General features: G+C 43.7%; 1 protein-coding gene across 1 annotated transcript in view; it reads left to right on the top strand.

Annotated features, from left to right (window-relative positions):
- Positions 1-17,906, top strand: part of ptprq (protein tyrosine phosphatase receptor type Q) — a 94,228-nt gene that overhangs the window by 68,371 nt on the left and 7,951 nt on the right. The window contains exons 43-49 of the mRNA XM_053319920.1: positions 14,421-14,696; positions 14,838-15,209; positions 16,092-16,201; positions 16,412-16,598; positions 16,697-16,935; positions 17,142-17,211; positions 17,599-17,757. Coding sequence (XP_053175895.1) covers positions 14,421-14,696; positions 14,838-15,209; positions 16,092-16,201; positions 16,412-16,598; positions 16,697-16,935; positions 17,142-17,211; positions 17,599-17,757 — 1,413 coding nt within the window. The remainder of the gene's footprint in view (positions 1-14,420; positions 14,697-14,837; positions 15,210-16,091; positions 16,202-16,411; positions 16,599-16,696; positions 16,936-17,141; positions 17,212-17,598; positions 17,758-17,906) is intronic.

The raw sequence follows: 17,906 nt of genomic DNA on the forward strand, positions 1-17,906 counted from the left end.
GTCTCATATGACAAACATTATCCGATTTACATGAAATTTACAGGATGTGTTCTCCACATCACACACTGCAACATGACATATAATTGGTGGGTGATCTCTAGCGCCACCTAGTGGACACATGCAATGTGACTTAGCCACATCACACAGTGTTCATTACAAGCCCCGGTGCCAAGACGTCTACGTGCCCGCTGTGTCTGCCATGTGACTGCAGCATGCACCGACATGCGAGTACGGGGCGGTGCATGGGGGCGCGAGGGCCCGTTCATCACTGCTTGCAGTTTTAATTATTATTTTTTTTTTTTTTTTTCTCTCCCGACGACGGCCTTTTTGCCCCCCTGAACGTGCCCCGAAACTCACCAAAGTCTGCACGCAAGCCAGACCCGGCGAAAATTTCGATATTTTATGGTTTGCACAAATGGGCGTGCCAAAATGGCTCTCTAGCGCCCCCTACAAAATCAATAAAAGCGAGCCCCTCGTGACAGATTGACATAGAGAAACGAAACTTGGTACACATGTTCAACATGTCAAGACGCACCAAAAAGTCTCTTGGACACATACCCTAACACCAACAGGAAGTCGGCCATTTTGAATCAAAATATTGATTTTAATGCAAATTGTGGCATCATATTTGAACGCACTACTCCTAGAGATTTCATCCCATCCACTTCAAATTCACACAGAGTCATCTTGAGACATTGGAGATGAAAAGTTATCAAAAGCTTTTTCCCACGTCATTCCTGGTTGCCGTGGTGACGCGGCGAATTTCGATGCTTCGCCATGAAATTTCAAACCCTCATAACTTGACTCCACATGGTCTGAGCTTTTCCAAATTTAATATGCTTGTTCAGCGTCCTGGTCTGAACACATGTACAGTCTCATATTTAGTGACAGTCATAGCGCCACCTACTGGCAACAGGAAGTCACTTGCGTCATTTGTTCATTAATTACTCCCATAATCTTAAGTATTTCCACCTGAAATTGACTCAGCTGAGACATAAGACCTTGGTGATGCTACATTCTGCAACTCGTGACGCATCATCAAATACCGTTGCCATGACAACACATTCAACGCCATGAAAATACGATTACAGTTTTCAGAGGCAAAGGATGCCTCCACGGTAACGAAACTCAACACACACGTCTGGAGTGGGTTCATTTAACATCCTATATACTTCAATGGGATGGGCGTGGCTACACGGCTCAATAGCGCCCCCTTGAATATTTCAAAATTGCACCTCAGCCTTCCCGATAGACATAGAAGAATGAAACTCGGTAGGTTTATGTATCATCTCCAGACGCACAAAAACGCCATTTGGACCCATACCCTAAGTCCAACAGGAAGTCGGCCATCTTGGGAAAAATGCTATATTTTGGTGATTTTTTTGGTCATTTCCAGGCCTCATATTTGAACGAACTAGTCCTACAGATTCCATCCCATCCACTTCAAATTCACACAGAATCATCTTGAGACATTGGAGATGACAACTTATCAAAATCTTTTTCCCTCGTCATTCCTGGTTGCAGTGGTGAAGCGGCGAATTTCGATGCTTCGCCATGAAATTTCAAACCCTCATAACTTGACTCCACATGGTCTGAGCTTTCCCAAATTTAATATGCTTGTTCAGCGTCCTGGTCTGAACACATGTACAGTCTCATATTTAGTGACAGTCATAGCGCCACCTACTGGCAACAGTAAGTCACTTGCTTCATTCGTTGACTAATTACTCCCATAATCTTAAGTATTTACACCTGAAATTAACTCAGCTGAGACATAAGACCTTGGTGATGCTACATTCTGCGACCGAGCCGCAGCCCGACATGCGTGGGGGCGCGAGGGCCCGTTCATCACTGCTTGCAGTTTTAATTCTTTTTTTTCTTCTCTCACAACAACGGCCTTTTTGACCCCCTGAACGTGCTCGAAAAGTCACCAAAGTTTCCACACAAGCCAGACCTGGCGAAAATTTTGATATTTTATGGTTTGCATAAACGGGCGTGCTAAAATGGCTCTCTAGCGCCCCCTGCAAAATCAAGAAAATCGAGCCCCTCGCCACAGATTGACATAGAGAAATGAAACTTGGTACACATGTTCATCATGCCAAGACGCACCAAAAAGTCTCTTGGACACATACCCTAAAACTAACAGGAAGTCGGCCATTTTGAATCAAAATATTGATTTTAATGCTAATTGTGGCATCATATTTGAGCAAACTAGTCCTAGAGTTTTCATCCCATCCACTTCAAATTCACACAGAGTCATCTTGAGACATTGGAGATGAAAAGTTATCAAAAGCTTTTTCCCACGTCATTCCTGGTTGCCGTGGTGACGCGGCGAATTTCGATGCTTCGCCATGAAATTTCAAACTCTCATAACTTGACTCCACATGGTCTGAGCTTTTACAAATTTAATATGCTTGTTCAGCGTCCTGGTCTGAACACATGTACAGTCTCATATTTAGTGACAGACATAGCGCCACCTAGTGGCGACAGGAAGTGACTTGCTTCATTTGTTCATTAATTACTCCCATAATCTTAAGTATTTCCACCTGAAATTTACTCAGCTGAGACATAAGACCTTGGTGATACTACATTCTGCAACTCATGACCCATCATCAAATACTGTTGCCATGACAACGCATTCAACGCCATGAAAATACGATTACAGTTTTCAGAGGCAAAGGATGCCTCCACGGTAACGAAACTCAACACACACGTCTGGAGTGCGGTCATTTAACATCCTATGTACTTCATTGGGATGGGCGTGACTAAATGGCTCAATAGCGCCCCCTTGAATATTTCAAAATTGAACCTCAGCCTTCCCGATTGACATAGAAGAATGAAATTCGGTAGGTTTATGTATCATCTCCAGACGCACAAAAACGCCATTTGGACCCATACCCTAAGACCAACAGGAAGTCGGCCATCTTGGGAAAAATGCTCAATTTTGGTGAGTGTTTTGGTCATTTCCAGGCCTCATATTTGAACGCACTAGTCCTAGAGATTTCATCCCATCCACTTCACATTCGCACAGAGTCATCTTGAGACATTGGAGATGACAAGTTATCAAAAGCTTTTTTATGACTTCTTCCTGTTGGGCGTGGCTGTGCAAACAATTTCGATGCTTCGCCATAAAGCAGGAAGTCCTTATAACTCCTACAGACATTGTCCCACCTACACCAAATTGATCACACATGTAGAGGGTCCCGCCCTGAACACATCTATGCATCAATACAGCTTCATATACACAGCGCCACCTACTGGACACAGGAAGTCAGCCTCACATGACAAACATTATCCTATTTACATGAAATTTACAGGATGTGTTCTCCACATCACACACTGCAACATGACATGTAATTGGTGGGTGATCTCTAGCGCCACCTAGTGGACACATGCAATGTGACTTAGCCCCATCACACAACGTTCATTACGAGCCCGGGTGCCAAGATGTCTACGTGCCCGCTGTGTCTGCCGTGTGCCTGCAGCACGCACCGCCATGCGCGTACGAGGCGGTGCGTGGGGGCGCGAGGGCCCGTTCATCACTGCTTGCAGTTTTAATTATTAGGGCCCGAGCGCTGACCAGCGCGAAGCCCTATTGTTTTTGCCATGATTATTCCCCTTTATTTTTCTTCTGACAAAGTAACGGCCTTTTTGCCCCCCTGAACGTGCCTTAAAAGTCACCAAAGTTTCCACGCAAGCCAGACCCGGTGAAAAATTTGATATTTTATGGTTTGCATAAATGGCCGTGGCAAAATGGCTCTCTAGCACCCCCTGCAAAATCAAGAAAATCGAGCCCCTCGCCACAGATTGACATAGAGAAACGAAATTCGGTACACATGTTCATCATGTCAAGACACACCAAAAAGTCTCTTGGACCCATACCCTAACACCAACAGGAAGTCGGCCATTTTGAATCAAAATATTGATTTTAATGCAAATTGTGGCATCATATTTGAGCGAACTAGTCCTACAGATTTCATCCCATCCACTTCAAATTCACACAGGATCATCTTGACACATTGGAGATGAAAAGTTATCAAAAGCTTTTTCACCCATCATTCCTGGTTGCCATGGTGACGCGGCGAATTTCGATGCTTCGCCATGAAATTTCAAACCCTCATAACTTGACTCCACATGGTCTGAGCTTTACCAAATTTAATATGCTTGTTCAGTGTCCTGGTCTGAACACATGTACAGTCTCATATTTAGTGACAGTCATAGCGCCACCTAGTGGCGACAGGAAGTGACTTGCGTCATTTGTTCATTAATTACTCCCATAATCTTTAGTATTTCCACCTGAAATTGACTCAGCTGAGACATAAGACCTTGGTGATGCTACATTCTGCAACTCATGACCCATCATCAAATACTGTTGCCATGACAACACATTCAACGCCATGAAAATACGATTACAGTTTTCAGGGGCAAAGGATGCCTCCACGGTAACAAAACTCAACACACACGTCTGGAGTGGGGTCATTTCGCATCCTATATACTTCAATGGGATGGGCGTGGCTAAATGGCTCAACAGCGCCCCCTTGAATATTTCAAAATTGAACCTCAGCCTTCCCGATTGACATAGAAGAATGAAATTCGGTAGGTTTATGTATCATCTCCAGACGCACAAAAACGCCATTTGGACCCATACCGTAAGTCCAACAGGAAGTCGGCCATCTTAGGAAAAATGCTCAATTTTGGTGCATTTTTTGGTCATTTCCAGGTATCATATTTGAACGAACTAGTCCTAGGGATTTCATCCCATCCTCTTCAAATTCACACAGAGTCATCTTGAGACATTGGAGATGAAAAGTTATCAAAAGCTTTTTCGCCCGTCATTCCTGGTTGCCGTGGTGACGCGGCGAATTTCGATGCCTCGCCATGAAATTTCAAACCCTCATAACTTGACTCCACATGGTCTGAGCTTTTTCAAATTCACCAAAGCAAGCCAGCCTTGGCGAAAAATTTGATATTTTATGGTTTTTGTAAATGGGCGTGGCAAAATGGCTCTGTAGCGCCCCCTTGAGAAATGAAAAACATCCATCCCCTCGCCACAGATTGACATAGAGAAACGAAACTTGGTACACATGTTCATCATGTCAAGACGCACAAAAAACGTCAGGTGCCCATGACGTCACTCCAACAGGAAGTCGGCCATTTTGAATCAAAGTATTGATTTTCATGCCGATTGTGGCATCATATTTGAGCGAACTAGTCCTAGAGATTTCATCCCATCCTCTTCAAATTCACACAGAATCATCTTGAGACATTGGAGATGAAAAGTTATCAAAAGCTTTTTCCCCCGCCATTCCTGGTTGCCGTGGTGACATGGCGAATTTCGATGCTTCGCCATGAAATTTCAAACCCTCATAACTTGACTCCACATGGTCTGAGCTTTTCCAAATTTAATATGCTTGTTCAGTGTCCTGGTCTGAACACATGTACAGTCTCATATTTAGTGACAGTCATAGCGCCACCTACTGGCAACAGGAAGTCACTTGCGTCATTTGCTCATGAATTATTCCCATAACCTTAAGTATTTCCACCTGAAATTGACTCAGCTGACACATAAGACCTTGGTGATGCTACATTCTGCGACCGAGCCGCAGCCCGACATGCGTGGGGGCGCGAGGGCCCGTTCATCACTGCTTGCAGTTTTAATTATTATTATTTTTCTTCTCTCACAACGACGGCCTTTTTGCCCCCCTGAACGTGCCTTAAAAGTCACCAAAGTTTGCACGCAAGCCAGACCCGGCGAAAATTTCGATATTTTATGGTCTGCACAAATGGGCGTGTCAAAATGGCTCTCTAGCGCCCCCTACAAAATCAATAAAAGCGAGCCCCTCGTGACAGATTGACATAGAGAAACGTAACTTGGTACACATGTTCATCATGTCAAGACGCACCAAAAAGTCTCTTGGACACATACCCTAACACCAACAGGAAGTCGGCCATTTTGAATCAAAATATTGATTTTAATGCAAACTGTGGCATCATATTTGAACGCACTACTCCTAGAGATTTCATCCCATCCACTTCAAATTCACACAGAGTCATCTTGAGACATTGGAGATGAAAAGTTATCAAAAGCTTTTTCCCACGTCATTCCTGGTTGCCGTGGTGACGCGGCGAATTTCGATGCTTCGCCATGAAATTTCAAACCCTCATAACTTGACTCCACATTGTCTGAGCTTTTCCAAATTTCAGATGCTTGTACAGTGTCCCCGTCTGAACACATGTACAGTCTCATATTTAGTGACAGTCATAGCGCCACCTACTGGCGACAGGAAGTCACTTGCTTCATTCTTTCACTAATTACTCCCATAATCTTCATCCCATCCACTTCAAATTCACACAGGATCATCTTGAGACATTGGAGATGAAAAGTTATCAAAAGCTTTTTCCCTCGTCATTCCTGGTTGCCGTGCTGACGTGGCGAATTTCCATCCTTCGCCATGAAAATTCAAACCCTCATAACTTGACTCCACATGGTCTGAGCTTTTCCAAATTTAATATGCTTGTACAGTGTCCCCGTCTGAACATATGTACAGTCTCATATTTAGTGACAGTCATAGCGCCACCTACTGGCAACAGGAAGTCACTTGCTTCAGTCTTTCACTAATTACTCCCATAATCTTAAGTATTTACACCTGAAATTGACTCAGCTGAGACATAAGACCTTGGTGATGCTATATTCTGCAACTCGTGACCCATCATCAAATACTGTTGCCATGACAACGCATTCAACGCCATGAAATACGATTACACTTTTCAGGGGCAAAGGATGCCTCCATGGTAACGAAACTCAACACACACGTCTGGAGTGGGGTCATTTAACATCCTATATACTTCAATGGGATGGCCGTGACTAAATGGCTCAATAGCGCCCCCTTGAATATTTCAAAATTGAACCTCAGACTTCCCGATTGACATAGAAGAATGAAATTCGGTAGGTTTATGTATCATCTCCAGACGCACAAAAACGCCATTTGGACCCATACCCTAAGTCCAACAGGAAGTCGGCCATCTTGGGAAAAATGCTCAATTTTGGTGAGTGTTTTGGTCATTTCCACGCCTCATATTTGAACGAACTACTCCTAGAGATTTCATCCCATCCACTTCACATTCACACAGAGTCAGCTTGAGACATTGGAGATGACAAGTTATCAAAACATTTTTTATGACTTCTTCCTGTTGGGCGTGGCTGTGCAGACAATTTCGATGCTTCGCCATTAGGCAGGAAGTCCTTATAACTCCTACAGGCATTGTCTGATCTACACCAAATTCATCATGCATGTAGAGGGTCCCGCCCTGAACACATCTACGCATCAATACTGTGTCAAATACACAGCGCCACCTACTGGACACAGGAAGTCAGCCTCACATGACAAACATTATCCAATTTACATGAAATTTACAGGATGTGTTCTCCACATCACACACTGCAACATGACATGTAATTAGTGGGTGATCTCTAGCCCCACCTAGTGGACACATGCAATGTGACTTAGCCCCATCACACAGTGTTCATTACAAGCCCCGGTGCCAAGACGTCTACGTGCCCGCTGTGTCTGCCGTGTGACTGCAGCATGCACCGACATGCGCGTACAAGGCGGTGCATGGGGGCGCGAGGGCCCGTTCATCACTGCTTGCAGTTTTAATTAGGGCCCGAGCGCTGACCAGCGCGAAGCCCTATTGTTTTTGCCATGATTATTATTATTATTATTATTTTTTTTCTCTCCCGACGACGGCCTTTTTGCCCCCCTGAACGTGCCCTGAAACTCACCAAAGTTTGCACGCAAGCCAGACCCGGCGAAAATTTCGATATTTTATGGTTTGCACAAATGGGCGTGCCAAAATGGCTCTCTAGCGCCCCCTACAAAATCAATAAAAGCGAGCCCCTCGTGACAGATTTACATAGAGAAACGAAACTTGGTACACATGTTCAACATGTCAAGACGCACCAAAAAGTCTCTTGGACACATACCCTAACACCAACAGGAAGTCGGCCATTTTGAATCAAAATATTGATTTTAATGCAAATTGTGGCATCATATTTGAACGCACTACTCCTACAGTTTTCTTCCCATCCACTTCAAATTCACACAGAGTCATCTTGAGACATTGGAGATGACAAGTTATCAAAAGCTTTTTCCCCCGTCATTCCTGGTTGCCGTGGTGACGCGGCGAATTTCGATCCTTCGCCATGAAAATTCAAACCCTCATAACTTGACTTCACATGGTCTGAGCTTTACCAAATTTCACATGCTTATTCAGGGTCGTGGTCTGAACACATATACAGTCTCATATTTAGTGACAGTCATAGCGCCACCTACTGGCAACAGGAAGTCACTTGCTTCATTCTTTCACTAATTACTCCCATAATCTTCATCCCATCCACTTCAAATTCACACAGGATCATCTTGAGACATTGGAGATGACAAGTTATCAAAAGCTTTTTCCCTCGTCATTCCTGGTTGCCGTGGTGACGCGACGAATTTCGATCCTTCGCCATGAAAATTCAAACCCTCATAACTTGACTTCACATGGTCTGAGCTTTACCAAATTTCACATGCTTATTCAGGGTCGTGGTCTGAACACATATACAGTCTCATATTTAGTGACAGTCATAGCGCCACCTACTGGCAACAGGAAGTCACTTGCTTCATTCTTTCACTAATTACTCCCATAATCTTCATCCCATCCACTTCAAATTCACACAGGATCATCTTGAGACATTGGAGATGACAAGTTATCAAAAGCTTTTTCCCTCGTCATTCCTGGTTGCCGTGGTGACGCGACGAATTTCGATCCTTCGCCATGAAAATTCAAACCCTCATAACTTGACTCCACATGGTCTGAGCTTTTCCAAATTTCAGATGCTTGTTCAGTGTCCCAGTCTGAACACATGTGCAGTCTCATATTTTGTGACAGTCATAGCGCCCCCTACTGGCAACAGGAAGTCACTTGCTTCATTCTTTCACTAATTACTCCCATAATCTTAAGTATTTCCACCTGAAATCGACTCAGCTGAGACATAAGACCTTGGTGATGCTACATTCTGCAACTCGTGACCCATCATCAAATACTGTTGCCATGACAACGCATTCAACGCCATGAAATACGATTACACTTTTCAGGGGCAAAGGATGCCTCCACGGTAACGAAACTCAACACACACGTCTGGAGTGTGGTCATTTAACATCCTATATACTTCAATGGGATGGCCGTGACTAAATGGCTCAATAGCGCCCCCTTGAATATTTCAAAATTGAACCTCAGACTTCCCGATTGACATAGAAGAATGAAACTCGCTAGGTTTATGTATCATCTCCAGACGCACAAAAACGCCATTTGGACCCATACCCTAAGTCCAACAGGAAGTCGGCCATCTTGGGAAAAATGCTATATTTTGGTGAGTGTTTTGGTCATTTCCACGCCTCATATTTGAACAAACTAGTCCTAGAGATTTCATCCCATCCACTTCAAATTCACACAGAGTCAGCTTGAGACATTGGAGATGACAAGTTATCAAAAGCTTTTTTATGACTTCTTCCTGTTGGGCGTGGCTGTGCAAACAATTTCGATGCTTCGCCATAAAGCAGGAAGTCCTTATAACTCCTACAGACATTGTCCCACCTACACCAAATTGATCACACATGTAGAGGGTCCCGCCCTGAACACATCTATGCATCAATACAGCTTCATATACACAGCGCCACCTACTGGACACAGGAAGTCAGCCTCATATGACAAACATTATCCGATTTACATGACATTTACAGGATGTGTTCTCCACATCACACACTGCAACATGACATGTCATTGGTGGGTCATCTCTAGCGCCACCTAGTGGACACATGCAATGTGACTTAGCCCCATCACACAACGTTCATTACGAGCCCGGGTGCCAAGATGTCTACGTGCCCGCTGTGTTTGCCGTGTGCCTGCAGCACGCACCGCCATGCGCGTACGAGGCGGTGCGTGGGGGCGCGAGGGCCCGTTCATCACTGCTTGCAGTTTTAATTAGGGCCCGAGCGCTGACCAGCGCGAAGCCCTATTGTATCTGTCAAGATTATTATTATTATTATTTTTCTTTTTCTTGCACGACGACGGCCTTTTTGCCCCCCTGAACGTGCCCCGATACTCACCAAAGTTTGCACGCAAGCCAGACCCGGCGAAAATTTCGATATTTTATTGTTTTCACAAATGGGCGTGACAAAATGGCTCTCTAGCGCCCCCTACAAAATCAAAAAAAGCGAGCCCCTCGTGACAGATTGACATAGAGAAACGAAACTTGGTACACATGTTCAACATGTCAAGACGCACCAAAAAGTCTCTTGGACACATACCCTAACACCAACAGGAAGTCGGCCATTTTAAATCAAAATATTGATTTTAATGCAAATTGTGGCATCATATTTGAATGCACTACTCCTAGAGTTTTCTTCCCATCCACTTCAAATTCACACAGAATCATCTTGAGACATTGGAGATGAAAAGTTATCAAAAGGTTTTTCCCCCCGTCATTCCTGGTTGCCGTGGTGATGCGGCGAATTTCGATGCTTCGCCATGAAATTTCAAACCCTCATAACTTGACTCCACATTGTCTGAGCTTTTCCAAATTTCATATGCTTGTTCAGTGTCCCGGTCTGAACACATGTACAGTCTCGTATTTAGTGACAGTCATAGCGCCCCCTACTGGCAACAGGAAGTCACTTGCTTCATTCTTTCACTAATTACTCCCATAATCTTCATCCCATCCACTTCAAATTCACACAGGATCATCTTGAGACATTGGAGATGAAAAGTTATCAAAAGCTTTTTCCCTCGTCTTTCCTGGTTGCCGTGGTGACGTGGCGAATTTCGATCCTTCGCCATGAAAATTCAAACCCTCATAACTTGACTCCACATGGTCTGAGCTTTTCCAAATTTAATATGCTTGTACAGTGTCTCCGTCTGAACACATGTACAGTTTCGTATTTAGTGACAGTCATAGCGCCCCCTACTGGCAACAGGAAGTCACTTGCTTCATTCTTTCACTAATTACTCCCATAATCTTAAGTATTTACACCTGAAATTGACTCAGCTGAGACATAAGACCTTGGTGATGCTACATTCTGCAACTCGTGACCCATCATCAAATACTGTTGCCATGACAACGCATTCAACGCCATGAAATACGATTACAGTTTTCAGAGGCAAAGGATGCCTCCACGGTAACGAAACTCAACACACACGTCTGGAGTGGGTTCATTTCACATCCTATATACTTCAATGGGATGGCCGTGACTAAATGGCTCAATAGCGCCCCCTTGAATATTTCATAATTGAACCTCAGACTTCCCGATTGACATAGAAGAATGAAATTCGGTAGGTTTATGTATCATCTCCAGGCGCACAAAAACGCCATTTGGACCCATACCCTAAGTCAAACAGGAAGTCGGCCATCTTGGGAAAAATGCTCAATTTTGGTGAATGTTTTGGTCATTTCCACGCCTCATATTTGAACGAACTACTCCTAGAGATTTAATCCCATCCACTTCAAATTCACACAGAGTCAGCTTGAGACATTGGAGATGACAAGTTATCAAAAGCTTTTTTATGACTTCTTCCTGTTGGGCGTGGCTGTGCAGACAATTTCGATGCTTCGCCATGAAGCAGGAAGTCCTTATAACTCCTACAGACATTGTCCCGTCTACACCAAATTGATCACACATGTAGAGGGTCCCGCCCTGAACACATCTATGCATCAATACTGCTTCATATACACAGCGCCACCTACTGGACACAGGAAGTCAGCCTCACATGACAAACATTATCCGATTTACATGAAATTTACAGGATGTGTTCTCCACATCACACACTGCAACATGACATCTAATTGGTGGGTGATCTCTAGCGCCACCTAGTGGACACATGCAATGTGACTTAGCCCCATCACACAACATTCATTACAAGCCCGGGTGCCAAGATGTTTACGTACCCGCTGTGTCTGCCGTGTGACTGCAGCACGCACCGGCATGCGCGTACAAGGCGGTGCATGGGGGCGCGAGGGCCCGTTCATCACTGCTTGCAGTTTTAATTCTTCTTCTTCTTCTTGCACGACGACGGCCTTTTTGCCCCCCTGAACGTGCCCCGAAACTCACCAAAGTGTGCATGCAAGCCAGACCTGGCGAAAATTTTGATATTTTATGGTTTGCACAAATGGACGTGGCAAAATGGCTCTCTAGCGCCCCCTACAAAATCAATAAAAGCGAGCCCCTCGTGACAGATTGACATAGAGAAACGAAACTTGGTACACATGTTCAACATGTGAAGACGCACAAAAAAGTCTCTTGCACACATACCCTAACACCAACAGGAAGTCTGCCATTTTGAATCAAAATATTGATTTTAATGCCAAATTTGGCCTCATATTTGAGCGCACTAGTCGTAGAGATTTCATCCCATCCACTTCAAATTCACACAGAGTCATCTTGAGACATTGGAGATGAAAAGTTATCAAAAGCTTTTTGGCCCGTCATTCCTGGTTGCCGTGGTGACGCGGCGAATTTCGATGCTTCGCCATGAAATTTCAAACCCTCATAACTTGACTCCACATGGTCTGAGCTTTTCCAAATTTAATATGCTTGTTCAGCTTCCTGGTCTGAACACATGTACAGTCTCATATTTAGTGACAGCCATAGCGCCACCTACTGGCAACAGGAAGTCACTTGCGTCATTTGTTCATGAATTATTCCCATAATCTTAAGTATTTCCACCTGAAATTGACTCAGCTGAGACATAAGACCTTGGTGATGCTACATTCTGCAACTCATGACCCATCATCAAATACCGTTGCCATGACAACGCATTCAACGCCATGAAAATACGATTACAGTTTTCAGGGGCAAAGGATGCCTCCACGGTAACGAAACTCAACACACACGTCTGGAGTGGGTTAATTTAACATCCTATATACTTCAATGGGATGGGCGTGGCTAAACGCCTCAATAGCGCCCCCTTGAATATTTCATAATTGAACCTCAGCCTTCCCGATTGACATAGAAGAATGAAATTCGGTAGGTTTATGTATCATCTCCAGACGCACAAAAACGCCATTTGGACCCATACCCTAAGTCCAACAGGAAGTCGGCCATCTTGGGATAAATGCTATATTTTGCTGAGTTTTTTGGTCATTTTCAGGCCTCATATTTGAATGAACTAGTCCTAGGGATTTCATCCCATCCTCTTCAAATTCACACAGAATCATCTTGAGACATTGGAGATGAAAAGTTATCAAAAGCTTTTTCGCCCGTCATTTCTGGTTGCCGTGGTGACGCGGCGAATTTCGATGCCTCGCCATGAAATTTCAAACCCTCATAACCTGACTCCACATGGTCTGAGCTTTTTCAAATTCACCAAAGCAAGCCAGCCTTGGCGAAAAATTTGATATTTTATGGTTTCCATAAATGGGCGTGGCAAAATGGCTCTGTAGCGCCCCCTTGAGAAATGCAAAACATCCATCCCCTCGCCACAGATTGACATAGAGAAACGAAACTTGGTACACATGTTCATCATGTCAAGACGCACAAAAAACGTCAGGTGACCATGACGTCACTCCAACAGGAAGTCGGCCATTTTGAATCAAAGTATTGATTTTCATGCCGATTGTGGCATCATATTTGAACGAACTAGTCCTAGAGATTTCATCCCATCCACTTCAAATTCACACAGAGTCATCTTGAGACATTGGAGATGAAAAGTTATCAAAAGCTTTTTCGCCCGTCATTCCTGCTTGCCGTGGTGATGCGGCGAATTTCGATGTCTCGCCATGAAATTTCAAACCCTCATAACTTGACTCCACATGGTCTGAGCTTTACCAAATTTAATATGCTTATTCAGCGTCCTGGTCTGAACACATGTACAGTCTCATATTTAGTGACAGTCATAGCGCCACCTACTGGCAACAGGAAGTGACTTGCTTCATTCTTTCACTAATTACTCCCATAATCATAAGTATTTACACCTGAAATTGACACAGCTGAACCATAAGACCTTGGTGATTCTACATTCTTCGACCGAGCCGCAGCCCGACATGCGTGGGGGCGCGAGGGCCCGTTCATCACTGCTTGCAGTTTTAATTTGTTTTGTTTTCATATAAAATATCTACCAGGATTTCTAGTCACAAATCTGTAAAGTCTGTCAGCAGACTGCAAATTTAAAAAAAGAAAATAAGTAATTTTCAGTAAGTCAGAATCCTGTGCAAACACATGTGTAGTTACCTTTTTTCAGCCTGTGTAAGGAAATAACCATAGCTAAAAACTGAAATTTAACATAGTTCTCTCCTACAATGGACAGTGAAGAATACTAACTAAAGCTAATTCTGGTGCGTCAGCATCACTGTCTCACTCCTCTCTCTCTCTCTCTCTCTCTGCCTGCAGTGTCTGATGCTGTGGGGAACCTGTCTTGCTCAGGAGTGGGCTGGGATTCAATTCTGCTATCTTGGGAACTTCCAGCCAACCCTAATGGGCAGATCCTGTTTTATGAGATTCTAGTGGAGGTAGACTTGCAGTCCTTCACACACAAGGCCCACACACCAGAGTACACAGTGACTGGGCTTTCACCAGACCTGGAGTATGCACTCACTGTGGCTGCGGTCAACTCTGCAGGACCTGGAGACAGAATTAACTGTACTGCTTCCACTCTTTCTGAATCAGGTACTCAGTCTTTTTGCAATGTGTAATTTTGCAACTAGGCACAGATTATTATATACTGTAATAGAAGCTTTTTGTAGTGTTTTTGAAGAATTGTTCATTGTAACACAGAACAAATACAATCCTCTGTGTCTCTCTTAACAGTCCCAGCTGCCCCTCGCTTCCTCACGGTCTCTCAGGTCACCCCTAACAATGTGACACTTCAGTGGGCTTCACCGCTCTTTGTTCCAGGCCTGCTGAAAGAGTACCACATTATTGCACAGCTGCTTTCAACTATTTGTGAACCTGACATCTTAACTACTGCACAACCGGCCCTAGAGGACGAACCAAACCCGAATTGTGTGGACTCTGATGTCACCGTCTCAGTGACTGCTTCAGATGGCTCTGAAGGGAACCAGAGCATTACACTCCAATCCCTGGCTAAATACAGATACTACCGCTTCAAAGTGGCTGCTGTGACAAACGCCGGAGTTGGAGAATATACACACTGGAATTATGCACGCACCCTTGCTGGGAGTAAGAACATCACAAAGATTGTATGACATTTATGTGTTTGCATGGGTGGGTTGGCAGATAGTCAGGATACCACTAATTATATTTGACAAATAAGTCAGTGATTTTTTTCCAGGTATGCCATTAAAAAAAAATGCAGTTTATTTAATGTAGTGTTTTTAAACCCATGTAGATCAATGTTTCACTAATAAGTTGGGCCACTGGTAACTCCATTACAAGACCTAAACAAATACGGGCATGATTGAGCAGCATTGCTTTCACGGGCATAGTAGGTCATAGTATGTCAGTCATGTTATCATGGAGGGTCTTTATCCTGTATTACAGCAGGTTGTAGTGCTTAAACAGGTAGTGATATAGTGTTTTAAGGTGTTGATAGCATGTTTACACTCACAATATCTTATTGCAGCAATCACCATCAAGATCACTACAGATCACTATGTCTTGTTTTTTTTTTATCTTGCACTACTTCACATTTTCCTACAGTAGCACTGTAATGCTGCCCTCCACTTCCTGTAATACAGCCTTTTCCATTTTCAAACCCTTTTTCCTGTTCTTGTTCTACTAGGAGTAGGAATGTTATTAGTATAATTACAAGAATTACAAGAATTTTAAAAAATATCCAAAACCATGAAAGACACAACTAATTTAGGGCATATACCTCAATGTAGACTGAACCCTGAGCAGATGCAAGAGCCATGTAAGAGGCTGCATAACCACACAGGACAACAGCACAGCAGCCAGGAGTCAACAGGGGTTGTGCCAGTCAGTTCCAACCAATGGCATGTCAATATCGGTGCAATAACATGGCAATATTTTTACTTGACAAGATGCTGTTACTTAGTGTGTTAAGATGTGTAAATATCTTATTTTATATTTATCCCTCAGACCCTGATGTCCCTCCCCGTAACCTAAAAGTGACCCCCACATCCAACAGCTTCCATATTGTGTGGGACGCTCCAGCTGTTCTCTCTGGACCAACTTCGTATCTTGTGCAGGTCACCACATTGTGTTATATTAGACACACAGACAAATATAAACACACTTAAAATTATTCTCAGAGCAGACCAGTATGTTGCTTTTAGAATAACAGTAATATCTCAAAAGCTGGATAACATTTGATGTACCTAAATGCACCAAATGACTCCAACTGTGCTCATATCCCCACGAATATTAAATATTTCCATCGACTGTGCTGGTTATGTCAGGTGGATGGTCCTGGTTTGAACTACTCAACTATCCGGGCTCCAGGAGAGTTGACAACTGTCGTGGTGACAAACCTGACTGCTTTCACCCGTTACGTTGTGACTGTCACTGCCTTCACCGGTCCAGTGGAGCACGCTGCCAGGGATGGGAAGGCCATCAAGTCCATTGACTTTCAAACACTGGAGGAAGGTATGAGCACCTACAACAGCTGATGCCTATCTGTAAATAAAGCTACATAAAATAAGTGTTATTATTTTTCTATATTATTCTCTATACTCTATCCCTAGAGCCCAAAGATCCACCCAAGAATGTGATCTTATCAGTTATCCCAGAGGAGGTGAACCGTGTAAAGGTGACCTTCACGCCCCCAGAGGAGCCAAACGGAAACATCACTGCCTACTTTGTGTATATCTATGAAAAGGAGCAGCTTGTCAAGAACATCAGCCTTAATATCACCCAAAGAGACCATAATATGCTGACTGCTGTCATAGAAGGCCTAAAGGGAGGTCACAGCTATAGTATACAGGTGAGGAGCATAAACAAACTGTATATCTCACATACAGGTGACACATCTGTGACACAACAGTAGAACAGTTCCCCAAGTAACCATTCCTGCACTCAAGAACATATCTGAGCTTGCTCTTGTTTATATAGTTGTTTCCTTTACTTAAACTCATATCTTGACTCTCTTTATCTTTGCTGTTTTCCTTCTTTCTATTTATCTTTTTCTAGATTTCAGCCAAGAACGGTGCTGGTAGGAGCCCACCCAGCGCTCACGTCCAGATAACAACAGGGATCAAAGGTTCAAGTGTTTTCTTTTTGTATGTGTATGTGTGTGCAGTGTTTATTATGTTTCAGCAGTGCAGCATAGATGCAAGACTGAGATTTGCCACAGCACAGTATTATTTCTCAGTACAACAGTATACATGCTTGAGTTATTCTGACACAACTAATGTAACTCAGCAATATTGTGAGATGTGTGGATGTTTTAGAGATGCAGTTTTCTGAGACTGTGACTGAGCAGCGGCCTGTTTGTCATGTTTTATGAATGCAACAGTAAAAAAAAAAGTCTTTACCCATACTGTATTCACACAACAACCTCTGTGTGTGTGTGTGAGTGTGTGTGTGTGTGTGGGGGGGGGGTTTACGTGTGTGTGTAACTCTTTGTTCATACGTGCATGTGTTCCAGCCCCAGCCAAGCCAACCCAAAGACCCCAGGCAGTGCTGGGCCATGGAGGGGTTGCCATGGTTACCCACAGGAGTATCACCATCCGCATGCCTGCCTGTTTCTATAGTGACGACAATGGACCAATCAGAAGAATTCAGGTCATCGTGGCCGAGTCAGGGGGTATGACTCTTAAAAAACACTGATAGACGTCACTTTTAGTTGAACACACTTGGCTGTTTGTCCTATTTGTGCTTTAAATCTCAAGTAGAATTAGTTTTACAGTAGGTCACTCTGTCCTAAGCTCACAAAAAACAAAATGTAAGCAAAAA

The sequence above is a fragment of the Scomber japonicus genome, chromosome 5, assembly GCF_027409825.1.
Source record: "Scomber japonicus isolate fScoJap1 chromosome 5, fScoJap1.pri, whole genome shotgun sequence".
NCBI classification, from domain to species: domain Eukaryota; kingdom Metazoa; phylum Chordata; class Actinopteri; order Scombriformes; family Scombridae; genus Scomber; species Scomber japonicus.